The sequence below is a fragment of the Copadichromis virginalis genome, linkage group LG8 (assembly GCF_057382275.1).
Source record: "Copadichromis virginalis isolate Kocher_CV1m ecotype Utaka linkage group LG8, C_Virginalis_male_GT1.1, whole genome shotgun sequence".
NCBI classification, from domain to species: domain Eukaryota; kingdom Metazoa; phylum Chordata; class Actinopteri; order Cichliformes; family Cichlidae; genus Copadichromis; species Copadichromis virginalis.
In genome coordinates, this window is record NC_140625.1 from 26,479,339 (window position 1) to 26,502,261 (window position 22,923).

A 22,923-nucleotide genomic window follows, 5' to 3' on the forward strand; every position below is an offset into this window, starting at 1 on the left:
GAAAACCTCTTTTCTTTTCCAAATGAGTGGCTGCAGCTCATTCGGATAATATGATGCAGTCGTAGTCACAAAGTGAGCATGGTGAATTTGACTTTTTAATAAATTGCTGGGACAAAGTTGATAGTTTACCAGCATTTTCATCAGGAAAAAAGAAACACTGTTTTTCTTGATTTCTGGGACTGTGTGCACGTAATTTCATTCCACCTCATGTAAACATGTGTAAAGCTCTTTGAATCCTTGAAACCTCTACACGCCCACAAAGACCCGAGTGTAATATCTTTGAGGTTGTAGATGAGGGAAGCCAAGCAGCCAAATTTTGACCTACTTTGCATAATTGTTGTGGACACATGATGAATAATTCCCTCAGTCAAACCCTCAGTGAGGGTGGCAAACAGGTGACACAGCCCTTCTTTGCTATCACTGGCCCGTAATTGTGTTGCGGAAATGACAAATTTCCTTCTAAACTTGGTGAGAAAGCAGTTAAGAAGCATGCACAGTGAATCACATTACCAAACACTGGGCACAAGGAGCTGCAACAGTTTGTTTATGAACTAAAAACACAGTTTTTCTTCATTTCCATAAAAATTACACTCCACCACGCTCTGAATTGCTGGAGGCGTTCTTGCAATCTGGTGAGCATCTGATTGTTATTTGGGCCTCATTGTACTGTTATCATGATAAAAACACTGTGCTGGGGCCCAAGGGCTCTATAAAGAAACCCAGAGAGGTCTAAATTGAGACTGTGACTGGCATCCGTCGCAATGTCGGCGAGAAGTCTGTAATCAGAGTTGGCTTAGTGTAGACAGTGGGACCATCAATCCCCCACTAGGAAAAAAAAAATCTGGCACAGCCTCAGAGCTGGAGGGTTACACACAATAGGAAGACAAGGCTGTCTGCTCGGTCTACTTTAGAACCCCTTGGATTATAAAATGAGAATCATGCTTGATGTCAAAATTCATAAATGTTACAAAAGAAGCAGCGTCGGTGCTGGGGCAAAACATGATACTCCAATACAGAGTTCTTACCTGTAATTATATTATATTACCAATGGATACCATTGCAAAAGATCACCCTCTGGTTCAAATTTTTTTATTTTTGGCACAGGTCTGCCAAACTCCCCTGTTAGCATCTTTCACAATACTCTTGTTCATCAGATTTCACGTTGTTCTTGCTGCCAATCTGCAGTTTTTGGGAAAAAGCGAACACTTTGAATTTGATGCAAACTTCAGTGCAATAAAGTTTTATACTCTATCCGTTGTAGCCAGTAGAAGACTCCTATATTACACATTGCACCTTGGCGGCATGGCGGCGCAGTGCTTAGCCTCGTCCAAGCAAGTGTTCACGTTCTCCCTGCACCTGCGTAGATTCTCTTCAGGTGCTCCAACTTCCTCCCACAGTCCAAAGACATGCACATTAGGCTGGAATGTGAATGGTTGTTTGCCCCTCTGTACAACAGACTAGAGCATTTACCTGACCTGTCGCCCTATGACAGCTGGGATACGCTCAAGTTCCACCTTGAACCGGAATTAAATAAGCTGGAGAAAAAATGGATGCATGGATAAAAACACTGTTTAGCCCAAGTGTGGCAAACTCATTTTTATTAATTCGACCAATTCTTACAAGTTTGCACTTAAGAAGTAAAACCATGTTTTAAATAAATTACATTTTAAAAATGAACAACAATTTTTTCCCGCTTTTAAAGTGTGAATTTTAGTTTCTAATAGCACCAAACAGCTGCTAAATATAGTGCTGCATTTTAACAGCAAAGATGAAAATGTAAGTGAAAATTGGAAATGGCCAGAAATACCACTGCAGTGTTGCTCTTTATGTGTTAAATGTGTCACTATCACTTTTTATCAATATTTATGGTTATGCCATAAATATTTCCTCTACTTACACATTTTGGCAAAATTACAGAAAATGTAGGCATCTCAACAGCTTTTGATTTTTGTACATTTTAATTTATTTCAACAATCATAAAAATGATCCCAGCACTTTTTATTCTGAATTTATCTTTGGGTCACTTGATATTTTGGGGGCATTTAGATGCCAAAATATAAAATATATATTATTTAAATGCACTGAAAATACATTCAGTCTAAAAGGGTTTTATAGAATAAACTCCTACATGTTATGAATATCATAAATTATAACAGAAACCATGCAAACACATGAGATAGCCAGTGCATAACTGTGTTTTTACTGGCAAATATGCATCTATATGAAATGCACTATATGCACTCAAAAAAGTTGAGGTTAGTTGGTGCAAATAGGTGGTAAATTTATCATATTGTCTGATAAAAAAAGATAAAAATGTAAGATTATGGCTGTTGAACAAGTTTCTTTTCCTTCTTAAACTATGTATTGACATCAGCTTTTGTGCAGTTTCCCATCATCACATCAAACAGTCATGTGAATAATACTTTACAGAACATTTGAACAGCCGACTTTTAGAACAACACTGTCTGGACATGATGAATTGCTTCAGGAGTCTTTGTGTTGATAGCCCTTTGTTAGCTAGGACCACACAAACCACACATCCACAACGATCATAATCTAAACACGACATACCTAAAACAGGCATAACAACACTTCTACATTAATGAGTTGAATGACTTGAGTCGTTCTGTTAAGCTCAGATGAGCAGGCGGTCAACAATTACAGTATTTATCCGCACACACGCACAAAAAATGCTAAATTACTGCAAAAACTGTTTTGTGTTTTCACAGCAATGTGTCCTGATGTTTGAAGCTGTACTGCGGTTGCACAGAAGGTATCAAAATTTCTCTTTATGTACTTTTTTGAAAGTAAAAAGTGTTTTTCAGCTCTGACGTGATTATTGCTTAAGGAGCAGCTTCACTATTGTGAACAACAGAGTTACAGATCCAGGTGCTTTTTAAGTCTTTTTAACTACAATTAATATTCAGGGCTCGCAAACCCCATTTGAAGACTGTTTTCTCTTGTTGTTTGAAAGTTCCATGTTCTTATCTTCATTTCTGCTCAGTGTTTTTGCTGTGTTGTGTTTTTTTTACTTCACTTTTAATGCAGATTTGGTTTTAGCCCCAAGAAAAAAAACTTGTTCTCTCTAAACCAACATTTGACATTTTTTTTAATTCCATCAAATCAAGTAGCAGCTGTAAAACAACACTAGTACATACCTACAGTCGATGCAGGGACGTTAACACAAGAAAGGACTGTTATGCTCCTAAAGGCTGGACTGAAAATGCAAATTTGAAAGATAATTGGATTTGACACTCAAGAAGAGTGGCCCCTATACGAGGCTTTTAGAAATGATGAAAAGCTCTGTTGTTACTTGCTCTTCAGAAGAAAATGTTTTTGACTGGATGATGTTATTCAAAACTCCTTAACAATAAATGTCATTTAATCTTATCCCCATTATGTTCACCACTTTAAATTGTGATGGATGGGCCAGTTGGCCAAAGCTTCAAACCCTCATTTGAGGCTTGTGTAAAACTAGAAAGACAATGAGGGGGGTGTGTATGATTATGGAAGCACATCGGTGCCTCAATGAGCGGTTAGAGTGATGCAATACTGACCGAGAGAACCACTTTAGAGTTTAAGAGATAAAAACCAAAGATCTGCATGCCTGTACCCATCAGTAGAGTCATGCAAAACTTGTTTAGTCTCCCTCAAGAGGGCAGTGTTTGAATGGAAGAGCCTCCATCTGTCAGCACTCATCAAATCACTGGGATATGAGGGGTGCCAAGAACTCACAGTCTATAACATTTCATTTAAAACAGATATGTGGATATGGAATATTGGATTGTCATGGCAAACATTTAAATTGTGCTCAGAACACATGTTGATGTGCTCATACGTTTTTAGATTTTCACATCTCGTTATATTAAGTGTCTCTGCTGAGAAGTGTAATGATGGGTAATTAATTTGAAGGATCAAATGATTAATTTGTGTAGCCTTGAGTCAAAGACAGGGTAAAAACGTGTCTCGGGAGGAGTGCGTGTGGCGCATGTTTGCAGCAGCAGTGGAACAAGTTGCACCCTGCGATGCAGTCCAAAATAAACCCCCTTGAAAAAAAAAAGATGCTTTTTGAGACACGTAATGCTGCGGAAGTTGTTAAAGAAGGGGGAGGAGAAGATGCACCGGTGCACTTAAATCCAGTAACAACAACAGCGGCACAGAGCGATGTGCAGATGAGCTGCCTCACTCAACACTCTCCGACATAAGTAAGCTCCTCTCCAGTATCTCTCTCTCTCTTTTTATTTCTCTGTCCTTTCAACCCTTTCCTTTGGCGTTCATCCCCCTTATTTTACCTCTTTTTACTCCCATTTCCTCCACTCTCCTTTGACCTTTCCCTCTCTTCTCCTTTTTCAGTTTCATCTCACCAGCCCAGAATTATTCGACTTATAATCCCCAACACCAGTGGATAAGGACATGGATAAGTGGTAGAGCATAACTTCAGAATTTTATTCAAGCATTTAACTGACCAATGCAGACATTGGTCTGGTTACTTATTATTTTGTATGTAAAGGTGATTAAAATGACATGTACATTAATGAATCAATTTTTATGATTGAATAGCATAATGAGTACTGTGAAGCATTTAAAGATCAAAAAAAGAAGAAAATGTTACTTTTATTGCGTGTAGATGGAAATATCACCACACTGTTGCTCTAAATGGCCAAAACACATTGACCCAAAACACATTAGCTGTAAGATTATGGCTTTTACTTCAATAAAGGGTCTAAATATTTGACAAAATGATTTTCAGGCACTTGTGCAGACACTTTTCATATAAAACACATGTACTGTGTGAAGGCATAAGGCTGCACACAAGCCTGGAAATCTTCGCTAATATCCTCTACACTCTTTTTATTTCTGATCAAATATTCTGAATAACTATTTTAAAAATAAGTAAATAAATAATGGAAGCACTCCTGCTCATATCTGTATTTTCCTTCACTGCGGTCTCTTCTTCCTTGATCTTCTCAGTTTTCTATTACGTTTCTTCTTGTCTCTCCTCTCTCTGTTACTCCTCTCCTGCTCTCTCCTCTCTCTGCGCATTCATCCAAACCTCTCCCCTCCTCCTTTCTCAATGAATCTCTCGGCCAGGTTCAATCCCTCCCACTTTGTGTAAGCGCCTAATTGTCAGCCCTGACGAAAACTTGCGCAGGGCTTAAATACCGCATTCGCCTCTTGCGTTGAGAGTGCAAGTGATCAGCCTGTTCAGAAGGACATCTCTTGTGTATGTGTGTGTATATGTGTGTGTGTTTTTTAAATTTTAACTAATATTTTTTATTTTTTTTTATTTTTTTTAAATCTCCTTGTGTGATTTATTCCTGCTGACCGACAAGCATGCAGGTGTCTGTGGCCCTCCTCGTCTCCAGTTCGGCTTTCCTGCTGCTCCAGGGATGCTGCACCGCTGTGAAGGGATGGAAGGTCTTAAAAAATGATGGCACGGAGATTTTACCAGAACGTAGAGAAAATACGCGGACGCCGCTGGAGGCAATACTACAGCCGTCCAACAGCAACAATAACAACAACAACAACAACAGCAACGCTATGAATAACAGGGCAAAAAACGGCGGACGGGCGGCAAACGCAGTTTCCTACAGTAAGTATGATAAAGATGACAGAACAAATGTTAAATATTTAATTTTACAAGAATTAAACGGTAAAGATCAGTAAGTAAATCGACGCAATGCTTAAAGTTTAAATGCTGAAGTGATTTAATTTGATCTCTTAATTGGAGGCTCCTGTGCGTAAAATTAACCATCCGTCAGAGCTTTATAAAAACTCATTAAAAGGCTTAAATTTAGAAAACTTTCGGGTTTATCGCCTAAAACCTATTCCCAGCTTGTATGAGAACAAGCAGGAAGGAGCATAAATGCTTATTTATTTGATTTTAGGTCCCCATTTCCAATTAGTGCACGTTTATAAAGAATAAACGTGGACCCAACTGCGCTGTACACCCAACCTTTACTTAATACACAAAAATGTGATATAAATTAGGAAAGTTTACTTCTCGTTATATTTTCCACATTTAAGAATTTTAAACTTTAATTCAACTTTTTCTCTGGCTTAAAACAACAATTTAAAATCTTGTGTCAAAAATATTCAGTGTATGTGGAAAATGTAGGCTCTCCAAATTAATGTGGCTTTTTAGAAATTGCCCTAAAACACCCTGCCTCTACATCGTGCTTCATTATCACATCAATTCCCTGATTAAGAAGAGTGTAAAAGATCTGGTTTAATCCAGAGGTGAGGGTGATGAGAGCGGCGCAGACGCACATTCCTGTGGTTTCTTCCCCTACACACAGCATTCAGTGAGACATCGGGGCTTTTTCACATTGTCTTCCAGGTTGTTTCCTTCTCTCTTTATACTATTAGTCAAGCTCTACTTCCACCATAACTATTTGATTGCAACAACATGTCTCCCAAACAGAAAAAAGCCCACAGTTTGCTCTTCGGGGAGATGTCTTTGGGGGGGTTAGAAATTGCTTTTTAAATGCAACACTGCCTTTGACAATGATTCCCACCTGTGGCCGGTAACGGTTGTGTGTTCTGATTAAGTGCCGCATGCAGGATAATCTCATGCTTGGTCTCATGGATTCGAGATGGGTGGTGCAACATTTTTGTTCAATTATGGCCCCTTGATTTGGAGATCAGAGGAGGTGATTGATTAGATTAGAAGAGCAACAGCTGACAAGAAGTGATTATTAAGTCGAGGAGAGTTAATGTGACTGATTTTGTTGTCTTAAAGGGTAAAAAAAAAAAGGAAAAAAAATCACACGCCAAGCAACAGCTCCAGAAGATCTCATTTAACAGGAATTTATTCGTTATTAGCAAGGATGGAAAATGCATCTCTTGCTTTTACAGTGAATGTGCAGTTTATGGAGGCAGAACTCTCCTGGATTATTTTCTTCAGCCATATCTTAATTCTCAAATTATCCCTTCCCCTGTGGGGTCACAAAAGAGGCTGTGACCACTGCCTGGCCTCCCTCCAGTCTTCCCCAGAGGCTTGTCTCCCACAGCTGAGGGAAAAGAACAGCTCACGCAACTCTACAGTAGTCTAGTGTGTAATCATGAAAATTTCAGGCTAATTAGTAATTTTAAAACCAGGGTGGAGAATTGAAAATGTTATGCTGGATTAAAACACATCCTGGTGCTTCATAAATAAGACAACCTGTCTGTTTTGGCATATGGTGGTAACTGGTGCAAACCGCCACCCGGTGTACGCTGTAGGCGTTGTATACTTCTGCGGTCGCCTTCACCAGCAGCCGCAGAATAACGCTAGATCATGTTCTCGTGAGGAGGGAAAAAAAGGAAGTCACCTCATATAAATCCTTTGTTCAGCCCTTTTTGCAAAGAAAGCCACAGAGGAAAACAGATCCTTCTCCGAGTGTATCATTTCTTAACCAACAGTTCTTTTGCCTCCTCGTTTTCCCTTTTTTTTGAACATGCAGCTTGTAAGAAAAAAGAAAAAGAAACACAGGACAATAACTCATGCGTACGGCTGTTAAAAAGCTGCAGCTGAAATATAGGATTACAGCCTGAGTGTGGTGTCTCGAATCAGCCTGGCAGATGTCCAGTTTATTCAGAAGTGTACAGTTGTAGCGCTGCCTTAAAATAACCAGACAGCTATTTACTCTTCCATCACCACATACATTTCCTGAGGGCCAACGGTGAATGCCAGCTTTTTCCTTCCAGACCAAACCTCCGTTCGGTTTGATTGAGCTTTTTAATGGCCCTCTGGTCTGGATTTGCTATCAGCTGATTGCTGCCAGCTGGATTTCTTCGTCAGGCCCAGTTGTCAGCTAATGATCAGACCATAAATCAAATTCAGAAACTCTGATCTCATTGGCTTAAGCCTCCAGTTAAAAGTAAAAAATTACTGTATTAGGCTGAATTTAGAAAAGTGGATTTTTCAGCTGCTCTTTTGTGTCTCGTAACATGTCGGAGCTGAAATGTAACGCTGCCTCCGGTTCAGACTTTATTGGCCTTACGTTGTTTGTTTTTCACATAAATAACGCCACACGTGAAGTCAGAAACAGACCGAGGCAAATGATCACACACTGAAATAAGACACAGCTGCAGTCGCCCTGCAGAAAGTCCGCAGCACTGTGCGTGTTTGTTCTGGACTCGATCCATGAGTGTTAACTGTTATCTCCTCTCTGTTATCGCACCCAGGTGCCTCGGAGGTGAGCTGCAGGGAGCTGCGTTCGACCCGTTACATCACCGACGGCTCTTGCCGCAGTGCCAAGCCTATCCGAGAGCTGGTGTGCTCGGGTCAGTGCCTGCCGGCGCACCTCATGCCGAACTCCATCCTCCGTGGCAAGTGGTGGAGAAGCAGCGCCTCAGACTACCGCTGCATCCCGGCGCACTCCCGGACACGCAGGGTCCAGCTGCAGTGTCCCAACAGCAACACTCGGACGTACAAAATCCGCGTGGTCACCTCCTGCAAGTGCAAGCGTTTTAGGCCGCATCACAACCAGTCGGTGGCCAAGGAGGTCCCTAAGACGCAACGCAGCAAGAAGCACAGTCGTTTGCCTCAAGATCGGAGCAAGAACAACACGCCTTTGACGGGGAACTCATATTGATCCTCCCCCTTGGCATCCCGGGACAGAGGACAGATATACTCATACTCACGCACACGTTACACAACACATCAACCAACATATCTCCTTCAAATAGCGAGGAGATACAATTTCAAAGACTGCAAATCCATAAGCTAAAATGCTGGACTGATTTAAGTCGTCAGTCCATATATTGTTCAGCCACCTGTCTGCATATTTGTGAACTTGGCTTTTTTGCATGACAAAATGAGTCAGTGCCAGGGCTTGCCATGAAGATGAATGGTGTTTGATAACCCCAACAGCTCAGACTTCCACTCCAACAGCTTTTCTTTATGAAAAATAAGAACTCCTCCCCGAGGTTTCAGACCCATCTGTACAAACATCCAGCAGATGCAGACCTACGCTCGGTGCAGCTCTGTTAAAAGCTGAAAAAAGGTGTATCTTTGCTCCAGAGTGGTTGTAATCCATCTCCTTTCAGCTGTGTGTGGAGAGGAGAAGGCGGCAGTTCTGGGGTCTCTGATGGAGGCATGTTGACAGGTTTTGAGAGGCCCTGGTCTATACTGCGGTCCAGGCGGTTCTTTGACAGCCCGCTAAAGGCCTCACTCATCAGGACAGACCTACAGCACTCTCCACGCTGCTGAAGCCCTGACCAGCCCTGTCAGTTACGGTAGTGCTTTCCCCACAAGTACACGCAAAGAAACAGAGAAGTAGAGGAGAAAGCAGCACTAACACCACACGGGCACCGGGCCTTCCTGTGGCTCCTCTTAATCACTAAATGAGCCCATTCCTGTGCTGGGATTTGAGTCATAAAAAAAGCCTCTTCCTGTCGTCATAGCCGGTTCCTGTTTGCTGGAATCACACACAAAAAAGTGCACATGGTGTGTAGGAGGCATCAGAAAATGTGCGTGGTTGTGTTGTTACCTAGGGGCAAAGCGCTCTCCAGCACACCCACACTGGAATTCTTTTGCAACGGGCCAAACAGAGCAGTGAGCGAGCCAAAATCCATCTGCCGTATTAGCCTGCTGGTTGCAAGACACCTCCACTCCTCTCCGCTCTCAATCTGTAAATAGCTCAGTCAGGAAAGATAGGAATAAAAATAACACAATAAAAACAATAATTGGGTTTTTATGATTAAATCCAGCAAGGAAGAGGAACCCAGTGTGTCACTGCCGACAGAGCGAGCTCCTTCCTCCTGAACTCATGAAGAATAGTCAGTGTTTCCACATATTGTCAGCTCTGCTCAAACTGCTTTCTGATTTGGTTGTCCAGTCTATGCTGATTATGTTTGCTTCTTTTTCCAACTGTGTGTTTGAAAGAGCAACTGGAAGGGGCTTGTTATGTTAGCCGAGAGCTGCGATGCATAGCGCGATTGTACATATCATACCTGTGTGGTCTTCTGCCCTCACATGACAAGGTGTTACAGAGAAGCAGGAAAGGCCGTTTTTCTACAGACACAACGAAGGACTGTTATAAAAAAAAAAAAAAGAATGAACTACATATTTATTTTTTATTTCCACATTTAAATTATTTATGCAACCTTTTGTAGTAAATGATAGCCATTATTGTCATATAGTATAATAAAGACTTTGGAAGTGAAAAACTGTACAGTACATGAATAAAGTAAAGCCAGATATATTTGAAAGAAACGGCTTTTTTGGTATCATTTGTCTTCCAAGGTGTTAACTGGCAACGTGTCAGCTTGCTCTCATTCATAAGTAGTATATAATAAATGACTTGCAGGCTATAACAAAGACTTTGCAAGCAGATATGAATGCATTTGTCAACTCCCTTTGCAAAAGTGAAGGCTGGTACTTGAGCACAGCAGGTTTCTTGGATATCTTTGAGCATGTATTCAAAGGCACTCAAATCATTAATCTTAAGCATTTTAATACCAGTTAAGCAATCTCTATAAAAAGTCTTTAACTGTCATATCCAATAAGTACACTAAACCCACCTTTTAACACTCTGTTAACAAGTTCTACAATAAGCTATTATGCGATTTTAGCCTGTATTAAACAGGATAGTAAAGACTGTAAACTGACACATAGAATTAGGCCTGGGATAGCCTTGAGCCCTGCAGTGGCCTTCCCAAGTCTTGGAAAAAAAAAACCCCAAACACTCACATAAAGTTAATTTTCCCCCCAAAGAAGCCTTTTTTTTTTTTCAATTTCCAGAATATAGATTTAGGTAACTTGGGTACTTAGCAAGAAACAAACAGTAACACTGAACATTTTAGAATCTTTTGATTGGATTTCTGATATTTCTGTATAAAATCACAAAACAATTGGTAACATCTATTCCTTTATTATCTTGAAAATAATGTATCAAACATGTCTCACATTAATATGCTTGCTGAACAGCTGCAAACTGGGAACCTCACAAATAGTCTGCATATTTAAAGGATAATAACCAGTTTTCCTTAGTAGTCAGAGGCTTTTTTTTCTGTCTTCTCATTATTATCATTTTTTGTTACAGATTAACATGGAAAGCAAAATCTTCATAAGACTATAGCTGACAGTTATTCAGCACATACTACTCCCCTTGGACTAAACACCAGAAACCTCCCGGTGTCAAAAATGTTAAGACCAGCCTAAATATCCTACACAATCATACAGACTCTGTTTACAGAGGTTAGCATTATTGGGCACTAAGTAATTTATACTGGCAGTGACTCAAATCAAGGGCGTGGAATCATAGTCTTCAAATATTCCCAGACAAAAACTGCCCACGTGTTACTGTGCAGCTGTGACAAGAGAGCCTACATAAGCAAATTTTCAGTAGCATCATACATCAACTTGCTGCGATTGCTAACGAGGATATGTTTGTTTTAATGTCCTCAACCGAACCACAAAAACCAAACCGCTGGTGTCCCGAACCTTTAATAGCTGCTGTTTTTCTTCAGATTTAGTTGTCCTGAGTTGGTCTCAAATTCTTTTCAGAGCAGCAGTTAAAAAAAACCCTGTTGAATCTAACATCTGACATTGAGGTGTAAGCTGCAAAGACCGCTGCACAAATGAAAAATACAGCTTTAATGACAGGAGAATGTATAAATCAAGAAAAATACTGTAAATTTACAAAAACATAACACTTCTTCCTCTTCTATGTGCTACAATATGATATAAATAAATGCTGAATATTGAAGGTTAAAGTGTTCTCTCTGAGCGTACATGCTTTGCTGTGTGTGGAAAGAAATTCAGGCGCTTAAGAAGTTGAGGTTTGCTTGTCTGCACAACTTTACAAAAGAAGACATTCTCGACATCTCAGTCACAACACCAACGCTTCTCTGTGTGTGCGGGTGGCTATAGCCGTCATTCAACATTATTCCTCTCCACCTCTCTTCCCTCGAGGCTCTGAGCTCGATGTGCTGCGAGCTTTTAATGGACGCTTGTCGTAGCCCATCCAAACTTGCCAGCAATACTACCCAAGCTCACCGAATCTTTGCACTTATGCAATGCAAGCATTGAAAATCTAGCCAGCCTAAATGAAGTATATATTTTTAATTGGCAGCACAAGAGCTCCCTTAAATGGCCAAATAAACTTAAGTGCAAACACAAAACAGAAAATCACTGTGGTAACTGTGACTGAGAACTTGTCCTCAGTTGTGCCAAGGCAGAACAGTAGATATTAAATTTCACTACATCATCTATAATGTGCTGTCATTATGTCATTTCCAAGCGCTCTTTTCCAGGAGAGATATGCCATGCCAGGCAACTAGCATGGAAAAGTTTCCTAAGAAATTCAATAACACATCCTTAAGAATTGTATATAAACAGTATATAAATATATCGATGGTGACAAAGCATCTGCCCCGCGTTACCGCTTGCACACACAGCGACCTGCAAGTAACCCATACAGACCTGGGAAATACAGAGGTGCATGAGAAGCCAAACATGATTTATGTTCAGCAAGCGATGCAAGTGTACGACGCTTCGGTCAGGCCCCGGCGCAAGTGTCATCGGTGAAGTTTTGAATACCAGGTGCAGAAGTCCCTGAGGGTCCCTCCTCTGTTACGAGTGTAAGAACTGGATTCAGTTCGGTACACACAACAGCAAGAGTTCACAAACAGTTCCTAGTTGAGTCATGGCCTCTATAAGGAATATTTATAGAACTGACACACAGGCCACAGCAAATGATTACCGACTTCCTTTGTCCAAATGTGGGTGAATAAATGATATGATTGCACTATGGCAGGGATGTCAAACATAGGGCCCAGGAGCCAGACCGGGCCCGAGACATGGGTCCAATCTCGTCCTGTGGATGGCTTTGCAAAGTGTGCAAAATTTAGAAAAGTTGTTATGAATTTTTGCACCGCTATTCCTGGTGTGAGAATGCGAGGAGAGGAAGGTAAAAGTACAAAGGAGAATAAAAAGTATTTTTAGAAACAACTTGTGGAGAATAAAGAAAATCCCTTAAAGTGATTCATTCAAAATGCCATTTTTACTAAAACGTGCCAAATCACAGATTCAGTGTTAGTACTTCAATTATCGATGTCGCTACATTACACAGTAATAAAATCTTTTTACAGTCACTCAAAAACAGCAAGTTCTCTGAAGCAGAAGTTATTTCACGTATTGTTTACTTGTTAAACTGCTGTCATATTTGTTCATAACACAGTTAGCAGCACTTTCCAAATCTGTCTTAGGCTACGTCCACACGTACACGGGTATTTTTGAAAACTGAGATTTTCCGTTATCATTTTAAAAAATAATCCCGTCCACACATAAACGCAAAAATGAAGGAAAACACTGCTAGAAACGAGTCGTATGTGTGGAGGGACAGTAACTGTGTGTATATGTAAGCATTTAAACACTGCAGAGAGTACAATTAACAGTAACAGTGTTTTGTCTAAGTCCCCATTGTAGAAATTAATTTCACCGAAACAATAACATGGCGCACAGTGTGACGTCAAAAAAAGGCGCACACCTTTGACGCTGCGTTTTCTCCGTTTTTCTCGTCCACACGTAAATGCAAAAACGGAGTTTTCGAAAATATCCACCCTGGCAGGCGTTTTTAAAAATCTCAGTTTTCAGTGACCGAAAACGCCGTTTACGTGTGAACGAAAGGTGCAAACGCATAGATACCCGGGTACGTGTGGACGTACATTACATTCACATCTTGTTCCAGGACACAGTTGTCAAGCACAAGGTCCACCAAAGGGGCCGAAAACTGTACAGAAGTTATATAATTCAAATTTTTCAATGAGGATGTAGCACATGAGTGAAGATGTAAGGAAAGTTGAGAGCATTTGTACATCTCAACAGGTTGTTTGAATCGTAATGAGGAATATATTCATTAGGCACACCTGTTCAGCAGCTCACTAATGCAAATACCTAATCAGCCAGTTACGTCCATTTATAGCCACAATGTGCCCATCTTCTGATGACTGCTTTTAACAGGATAATGCATCATGTCACAAAGCTCAAATCAAACTGGTTTCTTGAACATGACATTGAGTAATTGTACTCAAACGGCCTCCACAGTCACCAGATCTCCAATACAACAACTTTGGGTTGCTATAGGTGACAAATCTGTAACAAATCTGGTTAGTATGGACCAAAATCTCTAAGAAATCTTTATAGCACCTTGTTGAATGTGTGCCATGAATAAACATTTTTATATATCTCATCACAGCGGCACATATAAATATGAGGCAGGGGGTCATAAATAACAACAGTCACTTGATGGTGAAGGTACTATTTGTCAGGGATTTTAAAATCAGACTATGTGGCCTGTGTTGCACAATAAGGTTACTACCTCTGCATCATAGGAATAAAAATGATGCTGGATCTTCAGTTTTCTATGTGTTAAACTCATCTTTCAACTCACACATACTCACAGCTTTCCAGATATCCTGCTCTCGCTGCAGTGCGATCATCGACCCGTCTCCATCTCGCCACGTCTTCAGTGCAAGTTTACATGCAGCAAATGTTGAGACGCTGCTTCCAAATGCATATTTAGGTGGTTTTGAAGTCACACGATGCTATGGTAAAATATCTAATTTCAGCTCTGTGCCGCACAGGCTTCTTGTTTATCGCATCGTCAGAACATTGTCTAAAAAGCAGCCACTTGAATGGCTTAGGCACTGTCAACACAGACTTAGTTGATGTTCTGCCAAGTGCACAAGAGACAGTCAAATAAAATAGACTGTATATCATCTGCAAATAAAGAGATGCTTGACTGGTGCTTGTTTTTGCCAGTGGAATCCATCTTACAAAAGCAAGCAAATCTCTCTTGCAGTTGACTGAAAACAGCACCAGTGGAAAATGACTTTAGTTGACATCCATAGCATGTGAAGAACTTTCTCCAGGATGCCAAACCCATATAAATATAAATTAGTTTAAAGTGTTGGGTTTCTGGTCAGCTGCCTGTGCAATGCAATGTTTCAGGCTGCCCAAAATGTTTATGGAGATGGAGAATATTTACCAAAGTAATAGAGCACATCTTGCTCAGACCTTCATTAAGAATTACATAAACTAAAACTGTTTCGATCCCAGTAGTTTCACCTCCCAGGCTTCCCACTCAAACTTTTCCAGGAGAGGATATTATTGCTCTGGTCAAACACATATGGACGATGACGGATATACTCAGAGACGGATGTTTGCGCTACACCAACCACTCCCTTATCAGGTCATGAACACTAATAGCTTTAAAACAAATGGAAACCAGAAGAGATGTCTGGCTGCCTAAAGGAGTGAGGAACGTGGAAAGCACAAGTTCAACTAATTTTGTGTTCTTCCAGCAATACAAGCTTTGGAAGGTGGATAGCATTTCCTGCAAGCTCATAGTATAATTCTCTGCAGGGAAGGGGGAAGCTGGCGTCAGGATAGAGGCGAGACTTTCTGTGTTAGCTTCAGCATCCAGACTGCACCTCGGTAAGTGAATCAGAGCGTTGTTAGTGTTGCTTAATGCTCCAGATGCATCCCAGAGAAACTATGACGAAGCATGAGTAGAAAGTCTTAGAAGCAGGTGACACTTTTCCAGGGATGGACAGGAGCACCGCACGGGTCAGGAGCTTCCACTGAGCCATGAACGGCTCTCTTTCTGTCTCTCGGCTGAGGCCAGGCATGTAGAGAAGCGAGCCGACCATATGTGCTCAGGACAACAGGAGGTGCAGAGGATAGGAAACAGGGCTGTCAACAAACAATTCTAAACAACCACAGCGAGCCCCAAGATCCCGGAGGCAGAATGCATTTCCATGCTTAATCATCACCTTATGGACTTTGTATCTTGAACAAACGTGCACTGAAATACTAACTCATAGTCATGTTTTAGAAAAATGTGTTGTTTTGCTTGTGGTTATTTATAGTACAACAACAAAACTCTAGTAGAACTGAACTGAATCTTTATTTGCTTTAGTAGCACTTGAGTAGCGTCCAAGGCAACTTTTTATGCACTTTATTCCAAATATCATGTGTCTGCTGCTGCAGACTGTATAGTACATGTATGTTATTATGTGTGTGACGGAGAGGGCACGAAAGGTCAGCCCTACACGTGTATTATCAAGAGTTTACATAACCTGTCATTCTGTAATTAGCTTGAGGTCAATGATTCTGACAACTCGGGGAAAGCTGACATAAGCAAGGTCAGTTCCTCCACACACACAAGCAATTATAATGCCTGTAGACATTTGACAGGCTGTAAACTGCGACATTGAATGTGTAGAACATTGTAACGGCATAACAGCAAATTTTTGTATAAATAAATGGTTGTGCAGAGATCCCTTTGGCATGGGATAAGAGATGTAAGTTCAGTCCTTCTGTTTATTTAAATGTTGCTAAATATTGTAAAATGGTAAATTTTAAGCATTTTTACATAATAGAAATAAATATTACAATAAATTTCTTTTGCAGACACATTAAATTACTTTTTGCTACTAGAGGCAAAAGCAACCGACTCTTTTAGCTTATCAAGTTACACTTCTTATTATTATTTAACTGTTTTTTATGGCTAAATGTTTTCCATAGACACATTCTTCAGACAGAGAAGTACAGTATCTTTTTTCTTTCTTTTTTTTTTAACCTTTTTTGGAGGTCAGTCTCCAGTCTGCTTTAGTCAATGGTTTAATCTGGTGCCTCTCAATAACTTACACAAATCCAGGGAAGCAGAGGAAGTACCTTGGTGCAATATCAATATGCTGTCCTAAGACTTTCCACTTTTACTTTTTAAGCAGCAGTACTCCCACAACGAAAAAAAAAAGTATCTAGGTAATCAAGGGAACAAATTGTATGTAAAAAAAGGAAAATAGTTTCCACAGGCAGTCTATGCAGTTCTGTGAAAAACTATGTACACCCACAATTCAGTAGCATGTACAGTCACCTTAAGCAGCAATATACTGAAGTTTCTTACATCTTAGTGGAGGAATTCTGGCCAACTCTCCTTTACAAGTTGCGTCAGTTTATTAAAGTTTGTGGGCTTGAGGTCTGCAAACCTTATTCATTCATGCACAGCTCTCTTAAGGTCCCACCACAGCATTTCACTCATGTTGGGGTCTGCACTTTGACCTTGATTCTTTTCTTTTTCAGCCGTTTCATTATCAGCTGGTATGAGCAGTTTGTTGTGCATTATGGCGAAACATCTCCACTTTGGTATTGTCTGTCCAAAGGACAATATTCCAGACATCTTGTGGTTTATTTATATGTAACTTTGCAAACCTAAGCCATGCTGCCAGGCTTTCCCTTGGCAACGTCTACAAAAAAACCTTACTTCAGTCTTTTTCTAATTTCCGATTGCTCTTATGTGAACTTTAATAATTAGCATGCTAACTGAGGCCTGTAGTTTTTGAGATGTAGCTCTTGGGTATGTTTTGGAGTTTGTGCAAAAAGTCCTCCATAGTCCTGTAAAATTCTTTTTCACACGACTCTCTGTCGTCAGCCCCTATCACAACTTATAGCTGGCAATGCCAGAGGAAAAATGTTTACCCAATAAAATTCCCATTTTTGGACTAAAGCTCCATAGGCCCCCTTTTCTTCTGGATTATCTTCAGCACCCCCATGTTGAACTAGAAGTTCAGGAAGTAGGAGTTTTTCTTAGTTTTCTGCGTTTAGACATACAAATAAAGTACAGATTACCAGCTCAAGTGTAATGCATTGTTTTCAAATGAACTCTGACACAAGAAAACCACAAACAGTTTGTTCAAGACATTTTAGCAGTTGCAACAAATTCACATTTCACAAGTTTAATATATTTGGTTAACAAGATATGAGCTAACTTTATTCCCATACCCCTTTCAGCTGGTCATTTTCCAAAGATTATCACCCAGGTCTGGACAAAGCCATCCCCGGGTGGGGCATAAAATGTGTATTTTGAAAATGTCAGCTTTATTTTCAGGCATTCATGAGGTCCTATTGGCAACCACATCACCATGTGGTGTCTGAGTGAACCATATCCATTTATTGGGTAATGACAAATGCTGTCTTTTTTTTCTTAATCACATCAACCCTTGTGCGAGCACACGCTCACATAAAGCTGGTGGTCACCCAAAGCACGTCAGCCAAAGTGTGTTTTCAATAAGTCGAGCTAATTTAGCAGACATTTGTGCAAAAACTAAAATCAGCAGAGGCATTAAAGCTTTTCTCCTTTAAGAGCGCACAGAAACAATTAAATGTGCTGTGGATGATTTTAAAACAGGAGCAAAGTATTTGTGGGGGTGGTAGACATGGCATGTCGGGGATTATGGAGCCCATGAGAAACAGATTTATGACAGGCAGTAGTCAGTCTCTAACCAAAACCTCCCGTTGTATTTTGAATCCGTACAGATGAGTGAATCAAACCAATTTTGTTGATGTCATCATTGCTAACCGCAGTGATGCTGATTGTACTAATGTGGTAGTGCCAAGCAGACCGTGACTAGTGATCCTTCCCTCCCGGTACCCTCCCTGTTTTTTATACTCATAAATTTTTAATCTAATTCTGATCATGACAAACCTCTCTGGACAGAAGCTGGCTGATGGCATCTTTATGCTGTTTGAATTATAATGGCACAGACAGTAATTTATCGACTCTCCCTTGCGGAGGGTATCGTATGTAATGCAGCCTATCTTGAAAAGCTGCAGACACCGTGCTCAGTTCACTGGCATTGCAAAATAGAGTCTGCAGGATTGAGAAGTAAACAGTGGCATATTCTCCTTCCCAGATCAACAAACTGGAGTTTTCTTTCCCTCAAGGCTTTATGGCTACTTCCACAGACATGCTGGTGCCTTTATGCTTGTTTGTATGTTTGTGTCATAGTTCCTCATCTGAGGAGGTTATTTTGGGGCAGTAGCATAACACTGCAGCGTAGCATCTTTCTCCCTAAACTTGATAGCATTTCTCCGATACATAAACAGCCAGTATATTCCTTTTTTTTGCCCCAGATGGAAGCTGTTTTATATTTGAGGCCTGTTGCTGATTAATCAGGCGTCAGTTATTTTCTACTTTATTCTGACCCCTTTGGACGGGCTCAATGCAATCAGCTCCAAGTGCAGTGGAAATTGTTTCCTATCCGTATAGCCATGGGTGCAAGACCCAGGAGAGCCTAAGACCGATATCTCCACAATCTACCCAGCTTAGGAGAGTTTAAGATCAGGATCAATTCAGAGCTCCAGCCCTTATCAGATGTCAAAGAGCCTCTGGAACTCCAGGCCGGATTCAGTGTCCCAAACTTGACCCAGGTTGCAAAGAAGGTTTCTGAACGTACGCTCCCATTATGTGGTGAATAATGATGCCCATTAGCCTATTCTGGGAGGATCTGTCAACCCACATGCTGCTATAAAGTAATGTTCCCTGAGAAAAAGTCATCTCTGTGCTTGACAACAACATAATTGATAGCTGGGCACGACTATCACATTTTGCATTTGCTTTTCTCATGGAAAAGGCAAATGTGTGGTGTGAGAGCAGAGCAGGCTGATACCGGGGCGTGGGCAGGATTATTACTGTTATGACAGCTAAGGCTAATTGTTTATAGAACTGTTCTATGAGAAAGTGTCTCTTCTTATGACTCACGGTCTACCATCTGTGTATCTGCTGAGAACTTTTCCACTTTAAGCATTAAAATGTTTGCATCATCTCCAAATTCTCACTGAGATCAGTAGAAGCGTGGGACAGAACTCACAAATAAAATGCTGCTTGTTTTTTCCCCCTGTTGAAGATGATATACTGTCACTGTTCTTGAGAACATCTATAATGATGTGGTGCTATTGTTTCAACAAAACAGCGAGGGCCCGTTTCCCTGTTTATTTTTCTCTCTCTTTCGATTTGTTCAGCCAAACTCACATGCCTAAATTTAACAGTTGCTCAAAAAGGCCTGGTTGGTTTCATGCTGTTATCACAGTGTGTTGCGATCGCTCCCTTAGTCAGCATATCTGAGACAGCAGGAAGAAGCACTGGGCTGACACTGTGTTTTCTGCCTCCACTGAAAAGAGACATAATTTAACCAGCAGATGCCTCCGGGATCTTTTGTGGACACGCGACCTGGAAGAACATAGATAATTAAACGCATAACAAAACCCTCTCCTACTACCGTGTATAGCGGGTCAGTCATTAAATGCAAAAAATCTCTGCACCATATCGTTGACTTTGGAGGGAAACTCGGAAGTCGCTGCACTATTTTACCTCTAGATATTGAGCAATTTCTGCTCTAATAAATTTAGAGAGATGGACATTGAATGTTAAATGGTATATGACTAGGAGACTGCAAAGCCAAATACCTTCTTAAAAAACCTCTACGTTAATGGAGATGAGAGTTTTATGGCTCGATCGATCATATTTTGCAGCACTTGGCTAGGAGAAGTGCACGTTCAGAAATATCCCCGATAAATAAAACCTGATTGCTAGAGCGTCAACAGTTAATCACTCAGTGCAGACACTGTGTTTTCCCTCCAATCGAGGCAATATAAATGATGTATTCTTTGTCTGGTTTAAAATCACTCTCAGTCTGGATGGCGATGAAACACTTATGGAAGTGTTGAACTGAAACTAAAAGGAAAAATACAAAAACAAGTGCACTACAATTTACAATTCCAATCATACTTGTCTGATTAATTTGAAGTGTTTTGTAAACTTATAGGCCACTAATGCTGAAAACAAGAAGAATTCCAGAAGCAGGGAAGCACTTGTGCGCAATATTGTTTAGCCCTTTAAAGTTGTTTCCAGACCCCCGCCATCAGCCTCCAGATCTGAAACAGCTGAAGTCACAGGCGCCACCCAGGACTATCACAACACTCGTCTTGGCCAGAGGTATGTGGACAATCCCAAGATTGAGAAACACATACTATAGAAATCACCATTTATTACAATAGTAAACATTCTTCTTTTCTTCTTCCTTTCCTCCTCCCACAGTGAATCATCTTTCTTTAGGGTAAACAGGACCACGCCATACATTTCAGCCACCAGACCTGACTTGAAGTGGTACTACTGGTTAATCTGCTACTCATATTCAACTGTTGGTGAGTCATTTTATTAGTGCTGGCCTTAAAAATAACGGTGAACTAGGTAGACAAAAATGGGGGAACCCACTATACCTGTAGCTGTGATTTATAGTGGACTGAACATACAGTGGACTCCACTAGAGTAGCTTTGCATGATTTGAAGTTGAAAATAATCCATGCTTATCCCATACTGGGACTTGATGCAGTTTCTCATCCACTGTCTGAAACAAGGTGTGTTAATTCTCTTTCCTCTCCCGCTAGGCAAACTTTCTTCTGATTGGCTGCCTCTTGTGCTCCTATCCAAAGCTGTGTGACCATATAAAGGACACGTACCTATCATACAGCGCCATGGGTAGAAGCAACTGTCTGAAATCAAGCATTTTTTAACAGTTTGGGATACCTTGAAGTGGAGCCATTGGCTAGCTTGTTAGCTTGAGCAAGTTACTCTTTATCAGGGGCGTAATTTCCAGGGGGGTTATGACCCCCCCAATAATCAGACCCAACCAATATAACTCCCCCCCCAATGCAATTATCTGTTGATTTTCTTTACTCATTTCAGTTATTAGCAGCAAAATAGTTGCATGTTTAAACATCTGGGAATTTACCCAGATTTATTTATTTAGACAGAGATCTTGACCCCCCCCAATGTTCAGCACAATGTTATGCCGATGCTCTTTATTAAACAGTATTACCGTAAGTTCTATTATAAGAAAACACTTCCTGAAAAAAGTTTGGACAAATACTGCAGCTGATCTAACATAACCATATTCATGATAGCAGTTAGCATGCCAGCTATCCATTCTTAAGTGTGACATCAAACTCAAACACTGTGGCATCGCTGAGAGTTAAAAAACAGCCAAGATTGTTTTTTTCTTTAATAAAGTGTGGCTGCTCTCCCAGGTGTTATAATAAAGTTCAACATCGTGGTATCTATATAAAAAAAAGAGGTTTTACAAGGTTTAACAGATTTAGAAGTTAGTAGGAAGTTAACTTGCTAGTTTCTATCTAAAGAGGATATACCATATTCTGACTGAGAGATTTCTAAAAAACTAAAATGCACATATCTGCAGTTGAAGACGCAAAACTACACTGATCGATCAGCCTCAATCAGTCCGACTTGCCCCTGTCATTCAGCTCTAGATCCCAGCAGGACTGTGTTCTCAGCCCCCAACTTTACGCCCTGCACACCTAAGACTCTACACCAACTCACCCAACCAATGTCACTGTCACATATGCCAGTCACACCACCGTGGTTGGGCTCAATTTGTCCCACTGGTGCAGAAAATAACCAGAATACAAACATCCTTAAAACAAAAGAACTCATAATGGATGGATGGAATATGTCTTCACCTTCAGGTTTCTGGGCACTCACATCTTTGCTGATCTCACCTGGACCCACAACACCAATGCCTTGGTAAAGAAGTTCTCTGCACTTCCTCCATGTCCTGATAAGAATAACCTGGACTACCACTCCTCAGTGGAGATGCTCTCCTACTGCCTGGATGTTTGGTACACAGGGACCACTACTGAGAACAGGAAGGTAATTAACACTCCCAAAAAAGCCATTGGTCGCCCTCTGCCACCCCTGGAGGCCATCGCAAGATCCTCCTGCCTCAGGAAAACCAGGGCCAACACAGGTGACCCCTTGCACCCTGCACACCACCTGTTTGATCCGCTGCCCTCTGGCTGGCGCCTCAGGTCAATCGGGTCCAACACCTCCAGACTCACTAACAGCTTCTGTCCACTCATCCCCCAATCTGAGCCATGGTCAGAGTAACCCCCATCACTCAGGCCACTCTTACACATCCAGATTCGATTCTATTTATTCCTGCTGTCTACTATTCATATTTTATTCCAACACAGTTTGTGTGGAGCACTAGTAAAGGGCTATTCTATTCTATTCTATTCAGGAAAAAGCATTGCAACACATTAAAACAACAATTTCATGAACACAGTAGGAGCTA

General features: G+C 40.8%; 1 protein-coding gene across 2 annotated transcripts; it reads left to right on the forward strand.

The window, feature by feature from the left end:
* The first annotated feature begins 5,152 nt into the window (after positions 1 to 5,152).
* On the forward strand, positions 5,153 to 10,201 carry sost (sclerostin). 2 transcript variants are annotated; one of them, XM_085466829.1, is made up of 3 exons: positions 5,156 to 5,224; positions 5,334 to 5,593; positions 8,170 to 10,201. In XM_085466829.1, the coding sequence occupies exons 2-3, from the start codon at positions 5,335 to 5,337 to the stop codon at positions 8,577 to 8,579; spliced, it is 669 nt and encodes a 222-aa protein (XP_085322955.1). In that variant the 5' UTR covers positions 5,156 to 5,224; position 5,334; the 3' UTR covers positions 8,580 to 10,201. The 2 variants fall into 2 exon arrangements, with proteins under 2 accessions (XP_085322954.1, XP_085322955.1); XM_085466828.1 differs by having other exon boundaries at positions 5,153 to 5,593.
* Positions 10,202 to 22,923: the final 12,722 nt, after the last annotated feature.

What these genes read in the sequence shown, in the direction of transcription:
- sost (XM_085466828.1), top strand. Translation starts at nt 5,335, where the DNA reads ATGCAGGTGTCTGTGGCCCTCCTCGTCTCCAGTTCGGCTTTCCTGCTG. An exon ending in GGCAAACGCAGTTTCCTACA is followed by an intron (nt 5,594 to 8,169) that starts GTAAGTATGATA and finishes TATCGCACCCAG; the next exon opens with GTGCCTCGGAGGTGAGCTGC.